Raw genomic sequence first — 10,021 nt, forward strand, 5'->3', positions numbered from 1 at the left:
CGGCGAAATCACGGGCCTAAACTTTTCATTTGAGTTTGTTTTCCATTTGGTTTCATAACTTCTCATATTGTTAGATAGGGTTTTCTATTTGATCCATAACAGAGTTTCCTTTTTTCTAAAACAAATATGTGGGACAATGATGAAAGAAAAATATTGTTTATTCTCATTTTTGTTCCATAATGTAAAATATACTACGGAAACTAATTTTCATTCACTCAATTTTACACTATCTGAAATTGATCTTCGATAAAATAATAATAAGGCTAACTTCCGATAAAATGCAGAAAATAAGGAGACGAACATTAGTCATAATTAAAATATAAAATATGAATGACAATGTTGAAATACTTCACTCAAGATTGTGCATTTTTTTTCTTTTTCTATTTTAATGTTTTTTGTTTTATGAAATTCTTGAGTGGTTCCACTTTTCTAAAAAAAATTATGTTTATCACACACTCAATTTAGTGGTATATTTTTCGTATTTTATACACTAAAATTGAATTACACAAATTGATTTCTTGCAAAGAAAGCAATAAAACCTCATAATTAAGTAAAAAAAATAAAAAGGAAAAGCGTAACATCTTTAGAAAAGTGGATTTTGATGCTTATGATATCCATTTTCTTTTTCCTCTTCCCAGCTTTTATTCATTTGATATTGAAAAGTTTGAACCATACTATCTGGCACAGACAGAAGCACTCTCACATCATTAGCATCACCGGCAATAACCGGTAAAAACAAGCAATAAACATCACTTGTTAAAGGACCCATGTGCAATGATTTCCCTTCTCCAAAATCCACCATTTCCAGCCCTAATTTAGACCACTGTGATATAACCAAAGTGGTTGAAACGTCGGTTTTTACCATCTTATCCTCCAATAAATCAATCGTTGATCTTATGTATTCCTCATCATTCACAGTTGATTTGGCCTTTTGCACTAATTTCACACTATGGTGCAAGTTATTCTCAATTAAGTCTTCTATAGTACTTTCCGCACACGCTAATAGAAACCCATTTCCGTAATATTCCTTTGGTAGGTTTAATACGGTGCGGACGTTAACAGAGAAAAGAAGTTTCACTACTAAATTAGAGGGTAAGGATAAGTTCATTGATCGAATCCAAGAGCGCCACGTGTGTGCCGCAACTACTTCAAAAGTAGTGCATTTTAGTGACGGTACACATTGTTTCTTCAGATTGAGAATATTGGAGGGATTAAAGGTGAATGATGTGGGTACTAAGGGTTGTGACTGTAATAACTTGAGGAGGTTCACTTGAGGGGTTAGTTCTGTTCTGGTGTATCCTGGACTATGGTAATTTACTATTGGGGGGTGACGTGGCTTCAACATGTGTCGTGAATGGAAGGGTGTAATGGTCAATTCAGCTTGAGTTGTAGTGTTGTGTTGTGCCCAAGCATGTAGAAATTGAGATGTGCCAATGCCATCACATAGACAGTGGTTGATTGCGAGGCACATAATCATTCCCCCGCAACGGAGAGTTGTTATCTGCAACGGAAACACAAACCATTAGCTTCTTTAAACTACAATCCAGTGTTATATGCTGAAATATTCTTAAATTTCTCCGGTCATAATAAACATTGGTATAGATTTAATTAATTATTTCAAAAGTTTTATTCTATATTTGGTCTATATTTGTAACTTTAATTTAAGTGGTCTTAATTAATTATAATTAATTGATGGTCATTTAGTTGAATAGCCTTAGCTACTTAGATTTCTACTCCCAAACAATCACTAAAATTTGTTTTATGTAGGATAATATTAAACATTTCATTATCTATTTTTTTATTTTTCTTAATCAGTCACTCGAGTAATCTAGTTGGTGATATAGCCAACCGCCCAACACATTTGTAATCCTACTAGTATAATATTTGATTAAAACTTCAAATGTTATTTGTAAATAAATTATAAACATCGTCTAACTAACTACTAACTCACAAAATTGTCTGGACAAACTGACAATATAAAATTGATACTAAATATGTATAATTAATAACGTTTTCTATAAAGGTTTTTGTAGATAATTCAATTGATAAATTTAATGGGAAAGAGATATCAGTTTTAAATCAAAAAATTAATATAATCATTAACTTATTAATATTTATTTACAAAATAAAAAATTAACAGTTTCCCAAAGGAATTAAAATATTAAACATTTGTTTAATTATTATGAAAACTTTTTTGTTGATGCGTTATTAAGAAACTTAAGGAAAGATGTGAATCATATATTATATGAATTTAACTTATGCGAAATTCTAACTATGCAATTGGACTAAATGGTTAAGTTTATGGTAAGAACGAATCATTTAAGACGAAAAAAAATTAAATGACCATTATAATAAAGTGACATCGTTGATTTAAACAATGCATATAACTGCAAATTGTTGGGTGGTTTTCCCAACATAAATTAATGTGGTAATATTATGTTACATACCATTGGAAGAACTTCCATAATTTCACGACACAAACATGAGTTTGAAAATAAATAATTAGAAAAAGAATCTGACCTGAACTATAAGAGGAGGAACATCTAAGAAACTCTGAGCTTCCACCTTATACAAAAACTTCCTCCATGACTTATTTGGTAACTTAGAAGGTTCAATTAATGCTTCAGCAGTGATATCCATAAAAGCCTCAACAAAAACAGCACCTTCTCCATTGCAATCTACTTCAAGCTTGTGATCATCCAAAGAGAAAGATCTCCTCAATCTTCCAGCTAAAGGGTAATAATCCACGAGAACTCTAGACAGAGAAGATTTCAAACGATTCAAGCTCACAGATTTCTTGAAGATGTATAAATACTTAATGGAAAATCTAAGGAACTTTTGGTCATCAAGATTAGAAAGATAGAGAGAATGTTTTGGAGTTGGAGCACTTGGTGCAATATTAGTTACTGGGTGACATGGATAGATACAATCAGGGAGTTCCAAAGATTTTGACATGTTTTTATTATTTTGAGAAACTTAATTTCATGTGTTTTTTTATGATGTTGATGATGATCAATTAATAATAAACAGAGTGAAAAACAGAGAAAGAAGGGAATAGATAATAATGAGATGACTGAATGAAAAGGTGAATAATACATGAAAGAGTGGATTGCAAAAACACATATAAATATAAATAATCTTTGAGACAAAAGATGTCGACAATATTCTGAAATTTCTTCTTGAGTTGGGAGGATAATGATAATAAATGATATTAATTATAGTACGATGAGATTCCTTTTCAATTTAATGATTGGAGGCTATATATATCTTAGTTTTTGAGTCATTTAATTACAATCTTAATATGATGGTTAAAATGATGGAAACAAATACTTATGTTTTTTATGTGATGTGTAATTTAGTAATTATAGAGTTGAAAACTACTCAAAATATAAGAATTTTCTAATGTGTAATTTCAACGATTTTTAAATTCATACATTAACGTATTTTATATTCCAACAAATTAATTAGTGTATTAATATGGTACATATGCTCTTCTACACTAACACTTGTTAACAATGAAAAGAGGAAGAAAGAGGAAGAAGAGAAAACAACCACTCTAGGGTTTCATATCATATAATAAACCAAAAACTGAAGTTAATAGGGTTACACTGAGTATATATATAAGAAAATAGAATTGTCTAGAATTGTCTAAAATACCCTTACTAGAAGGTCAATCATACAACCATAATGCTCAATCTGAGGCACAATTCCAAATCTCTCAATTTCTTTGAAGCATCTTCTTCCTTCCTCTACCAAACCACAATGGTTGCAAGCAGATAACACACTAGTCATTGTTATCTCATTCGGTTCAAATCCTTCCCGTAACATTGCTGCGAATACTTCTAACGCTTCCTTCGCACAACCATTGACACCATAACCATTTATCAAAGCATTCCACGACGATGTATCTTTTTCATTCATCTCCTCAAAAAGCAATTTAGCTTTTCCAATTTCCCCACATTTTGCATACATATCAACCATAACATTAGAAGCAACAATATCTCTATCATGCATAACATCAAAAAGCTTCCTGGCCTCACTCATACCCCCACACCTAGCAAACCCAACAATAATAGCAGTCCAAGAAACCAAACTTCTCACAAACATTTCAACCAAAGAAGTCCCAACATACAAATTAACACAAAACCCATTTTTCAAAACAACACAATGAACCTCCAAACCTTCTCTCAAAGCCATACAAATAATGAGACAAACACAACCACTGAGACAAAATAAATTAGGGATAACCTGGTGCTGTGCGAACACGATTTCTCCCCCTACAGACGTTGTTTTACCGATCCAACCGTTGAAGACGAAGACCTGAATGTTGTGAACCTTCTGTCCAAAAATCAGCCAAATCCAACGGTTAACGAATGCGCAATCGATGTTTTTGTGAGACTGATTTAACAAAATCGGGAACAAGGTTACTCTTCTCTTTTCTCTTTTGGTGGTTGCCTTTTCTATCAAAATAGTTTCTCTCTTCTCTACGGTAGATCCCAGGATGATAATTCTCAATCATCTCTTCATAACGATCAATCAAACTCCCCCAATAACCATGCAAATAATAATGATTCTCAAAGTAAACTTTACCACCCATTGTTCTTTTTAGCTCGGTTGGTTAGAGCGTCAAACCCTAATGGCTTGTGGAAAGGTTTATAGAACCCTAATAAAATTTTTTTACTGATCAGCTAAAAATAAACGAAAAGCTACAAAGAAAGGGTAAAGCAGAATTAGGACACGGAAAATCTCACTGAATATTGGAATGTTAGAAAAGAGAAACTATAATTATATTCCCTAATTGTTGGGAACTCGACAGCGGAATAGAGGCGGGATCGTTCAATGAGGATCGAAATAGGCTCTAGATACCATGTTAACAATGAAAAGAGGAAGAAAGAGGAAGAAGAGAAAACAACCGCTCTAGGGTTTCATATCATATAATAAACCAAAAACTGAAGTTAATAGGGTTACACTGAGTATATATATAAGAAAATAGAATTGTCTAGAATTGTCTAGAATTGTCTAAAATACCCTTACTACTAATATATAATAATATTATCTAACAACACTTACATTTTTTTATAAGAAAGATTGTAATTGCTTTAGGTTTAGACGAAATTAAAAAAAATTAATAATTAAGACATTACCTCTAAGTTATGTGATTGTAACCAGCTTTTTAGTTCGTCCTTACACAACATATATTTTTGATTTGAACCATTGAAGAAGAAACAATATTCATTAGGGTTGACTTTCATGATTTTAAATCGGGTTTTCTATAACTTATCATTGAAAAAAGTAGAAAGCGAAAAGATATCGATCTAAGATAATAAGAAAATAGAGACCAAATAAACATAGACTTAGGGGGAAATAAAGATAGATATATTATTTCAATATGAGAGCTTACATGATTTCAAGATCATTAACATTATAAAAAACTCTGCATAATAATGTTAATAATAATAATAATAATAATAATAATAATAATAATAATAATAATAATAATAATAATAATAATAATTATTATTATTATTATTATTATTATTATTATTATTATTATTATTATTATTATTATTATTATTATTGTTATAGTCCAAATATTATAGATATATATAGTAAAATATTGTGCAATTTAAGGTTTATTATGATGCTACCTATGATTTCATTTCGAATCACCTAATCTTTTGACATGTTTTAATATGTGATTATTATTTACTTTTTTTTACAAAAGAAGCGATTTATATTTGTAATAATATATATTAATGCATTATGTAATATTATAGATCGAAATAGAATCATGCACTAAATATCTTATTATAAATGCACTAATTTTATTTTTTATAAAAGATTTACAATTTTAAAATTAATACATAAAATGACAAATAAATAAAAGAAAATAGTCATCGTACAAATGTCACATGAAGAAAAAAATATATAAAATCAATCTCTTTTAATTATAAGATAATTTGTAAATGGTAATTTTGAAACTTTAACTGTTCAGGAGTTTTAACTTTTATGAATAGATCCGGTAAAACAAAACTAGAGAAGCATAAACTAGAGTGCATTTCTTATGATCAGAGCCGTGGATTAACCATACGACCAAAACATTAGTACATAAATAAATTTTATAATAAATCATAATCTTTAAAAAATTATATAAATATCCTTAATTTTGCACATTCTAAGATTTTATACTTAAATTATATGATTGAAATAAATAATCAAATAATAATTTTTAGATTTAAACAGTGGTCTCCAAAAACATTAAAAGCCTATAATAAATTAACGACATTTAAGAAAACATTTTGTGCTTTAATATTTTGTTCTCTAAATCTATGTGGTCCAAAATGAAAATGGTGTTGATTTGAGGATGCTAGAGTGGGGGTGTTGCTAGTTATTGCAACTAGGCGGGGCGAGGGGGAGTCTGTCCCCACTTCTCCTAAATTCTGGTGAGGGTCGGATTTTCGTACTATGCCCTTGCCCCCATCCTATATATAGAAAAGTTTAATTGAGAAACATATTTTTTATTATTAAATATATTAATAATAAAATTAAATATATTTATTAAATAATAATTAAATTAAATTTTCTATTGACAATATAGATTAAAATTTATAATATTTAAAAATTATTAAATAAAAATAAATGAGAATATATATATATATATAAAATAGAAAAATAGAAAAACATTAACAAGTGAGGTGTGGGTGTGAAGTTGGTATCAACTTCATCATCTTCATTTTTGTCCTGATTTAGAATTTTAAGATACCTCTTATTAAAATGGGTTTTTTTTGTCAAAACCAATAACTCGGACGGGTATCCATGAATCCTGTCATGCCTAGATATTGTTTGTTAAGCATTTAATAAACACTCACTTATGTCACTAGCTACTTTTTTTAGTACAATTAATTAGATGTTTGTTTAAACACTTCTGTATGAATGAATATGTGGACTATATTAGTAATTTTTATTATGGTTAAATATATTTTTAATTTATTTAAATATATTAATTTTATTTTTAGTCTTTCTAAAAGTTTTATTTGAAGTTTAATTCTTTTAAATTTTTTATTATAAATTTTGATCAATGCTTTTTTAAATTTACATTGTATGTTTTTATTGGCTTTTTTTATGATATGTCATTATTAAGAATTTCAAATATTATTAATTTATTTAATTAATATTTAATTCAACAATTTAATAATTATATTTTAAATAAATAAATTATTTAAAAATTTAAAATTAAATACTTAAATTATTAAATTAATTATATTTTAAAGTCTTATCAATTATGTGTTATCAAAAAAGTCACTTGAAACATATAACATGACTTTTTATAAAAAATGACAGAAAATTAAAAAAAAATCAAAATTTTAAAGAAATTTTAAAAATAAAATTGATATATTTATAAGTAAAAATATATTTAACTCTTTTTTATTAATAGTTTTAAAAATAAAGTTGCTGAATACATATGATATCACGATCATGTGAAAATCATCACATTAAATATTTTTATTTTTAAAAATAATCAAATTTTAATAATTAATATAAATTTATATCAAATCAAATATTATTGAATTTAACTTATAAGTTAATTTCACCTAAATTGTACTGTTCAGTGGCAAATTCCAGCAATAACAATGAGCACAATTATGTTGGAGATCAAGCCAATACGAGTCATCAGATGCTGCTCCTATTTGATAGCCTTTGCATAAAATAAAACAGGACACATTTTGTTACTTTTGTAACAGCATACATTACAAAATGTTTATTTATAAATAAATGAAATAGAATTGTTATTTTTTCAAATTATTTTTCTAAATTATAAGTGTATTTTCTATATCATAAATAAAAAAATAGAATTAATATTTAAAAGAAATGTGTAAAATAATAATTGAATAATATAATTAAAAAAGTAACTAAAATTGTAATAAAATTTTATAATAAAATTTATTTAAAATAATTTTATTTTATTCAAATGATATTTATTATAAAACGGATTAGTAAATTGAAGTAATTGTATGAAGAAAATATGAAAATAAAATGATGATGTAACCTGAGCCCTAAGATATGGTTTATGTGCCCACCAAGAAAGTGAGTGTGACATCTATCATGGATCCTAAGATAACCATGTTGGTAACACTTTATATCTTTCATGTGGGCCTATAAAGCGACCTGATGGCTAGTGCTTTCAGTGGGAAGTGTATTGAATAATAATTAAAAAAAAAAAAAACAAACAAAAAAAACAAAATCTTTTGATTAAGTGTTTCAATATTATTTTGATTGAATTACTTATTAGTCTTCTAAAATTGTAGGGTCGAGCATGTATATCGTTTAAATTTTTAAATAATTTGTTTATGCATATTTATAACATTATAGCAATCTTCTCCACAAATATTTCAATTTTTTTAATAAATAATTAATTAAATACGATTTTTTTGTTTAATTCATCTTTTGTTATAAAAGTCTAAAATTAATAGGGGAGATTCTTATAATATTGTAAAATTGTTGTAAAAAATCAATTCAAATTTTGATTAATACACATGAATTAACTTAAAAATAGAGACCAAAATTGTTAATAGAAAATATTTGAAGGACTATTGTTTGAAGAAAAATTATAAATGGACTAAAAGTAAAATATAGTATATTGATAGGAATCAAAAATTTATTTAACCTAAATTAAAAAATAGATAAATAACACCCTTGAATTGAATGGCACCAGACAAAATAATCTATCTATTAATTTGCTTCATTGATGAAAATAACGTGGACGTTAATTGTTTACATGACGAGATATGTTGTTAATTAACTAATTGCCATGTCAAACAGATGCTAAGTTGTCTAATTTGCTAAATACATCAGACAATGGCTAAATTATCCGATTTTGTAAACCAATTTGAAACTTTTTTTTTTCATAGAGTCAGCGCCAGCATTAGCAAGCAATCTCCTCCCACTCCACTCAGCATGTCAAAAAAATGCAGTTCTGATTTATGATGGAATCTTTCATCATTGAGCATTTAATTTTATATTAAGACTCTTATTTGACGGCCGTCCCAATATTCGGGCTCTAGAAATCTAAATCCTAACCATTACAGTATCGTTCCTGTCAACTATGACTAAGATCATATGTACAATTATCAGAAAGAAAATTTAAATACCGAGCTGTAAATGTTGGAAGTGGCATCTGTACAAGAACAGTGTTAGCATTGATGCTTGAGTTGAATTCAGCTCGCACTTTAATGGTCACTTCAGCCTATTAAAGTATAGCAGATTGTCAGAATAACTAAAAACGAGATTTAGAGAATTAGAGGGAGAACAAAACCACCTTGAGTGATCCTGTTTCTTCAATCAATGCGTTAATACGAAAGGGTGGCTTAAATGGTTGAGTTATACGATAATTCATGATAGGAAATTCACCATCTGGTGGAACCTATCAAACAATTGACAGTAATTATTCAAGGGTCTCAAAAGTATAATATGCAACTGTATTACTCTATGTAGCTAAGCTTATGTAATATGCACTTACCAAAGACAAAGTTCGGTCAACATCAAAACTATCAAGGTGTACAGACTCATGGAAGTTACAATCATCTAAAATCTCGTTTATTTCGTATATTATAATTATTTTAAAATTTTTAGGAGTGAGAATTTATCTAATGTATAATAATTATATTTCATAAATGTCAATTTGTCTCATATACGATATTTATTTTGAAATTTTATCATGTTAATAGCCTCATATATGACAATTTTGTTTTTTTAATTTATTCGTGAAGTTGGTTGGTGCAAGTAGGAGTGTTCACAAATTGGGGAAGATTGATTTTGGTCAAATTTGATATATAAACTGATCAATTTTTTTTGGTTGGGTTGAGTTCTCAGCCCGATATTTTTACATTAAACCCAAATCAAATCAACCTGATTAAGATCAGGTTGGGTTGAATTAATGGATCATAACTAAAAAATATTTTTTTATTCTCAAAAAACTTAATTAAATTTAAATACTAGAATGTCTCAAAAATCGCAAAATTAT

General features: G+C 27.8%; 2 protein-coding genes across 2 annotated transcripts; both read right to left on the reverse strand.

Annotated features, from left to right (window-relative positions):
* Positions 1 to 460: 460 nt before the first annotated feature.
* LOC101494692 (alcohol acyltransferase 9-like) lies at positions 461 to 3,135 on the reverse strand. The gene is made up of 2 exons (XM_004500929.4): positions 2,521 to 3,135; positions 461 to 1,501 (listed from the first exon to the last, which is right to left on the reverse strand). Exons 1-2 carry the CDS (start codon positions 2,953 to 2,955, stop codon positions 584 to 586), a joined length of 1,353 nt encoding a protein of 450 aa, XP_004500986.1. The 5' UTR covers positions 2,956 to 3,135; the 3' UTR covers positions 461 to 583.
* A 5,683-nt stretch (positions 3,136 to 8,818) lies between these two features.
* Positions 8,819 to 9,584, reverse strand: LOC101494488 (AP-4 complex subunit mu-like). Its single transcript, XM_073368163.1, has 3 exons — positions 9,518 to 9,584; positions 9,317 to 9,421; positions 8,819 to 9,244 (listed from the first exon to the last, which is right to left on the reverse strand). The coding sequence occupies exons 2-3, from the start codon at positions 9,392 to 9,394 to the stop codon at positions 9,098 to 9,100; spliced, it is 225 nt and encodes a 74-aa protein (XP_073224264.1). The 5' UTR covers positions 9,395 to 9,421; positions 9,518 to 9,584; the 3' UTR covers positions 8,819 to 9,097.
* Between the last annotated feature and the right edge of the window lie 437 nt (positions 9,585 to 10,021).

The sequence above is a fragment of the Cicer arietinum genome, chromosome 5 (assembly GCF_000331145.2).
Source record: "Cicer arietinum cultivar CDC Frontier isolate Library 1 chromosome 5, Cicar.CDCFrontier_v2.0, whole genome shotgun sequence".
NCBI lineage: Eukaryota > Viridiplantae > Streptophyta > Magnoliopsida > Fabales > Fabaceae > Cicer > Cicer arietinum.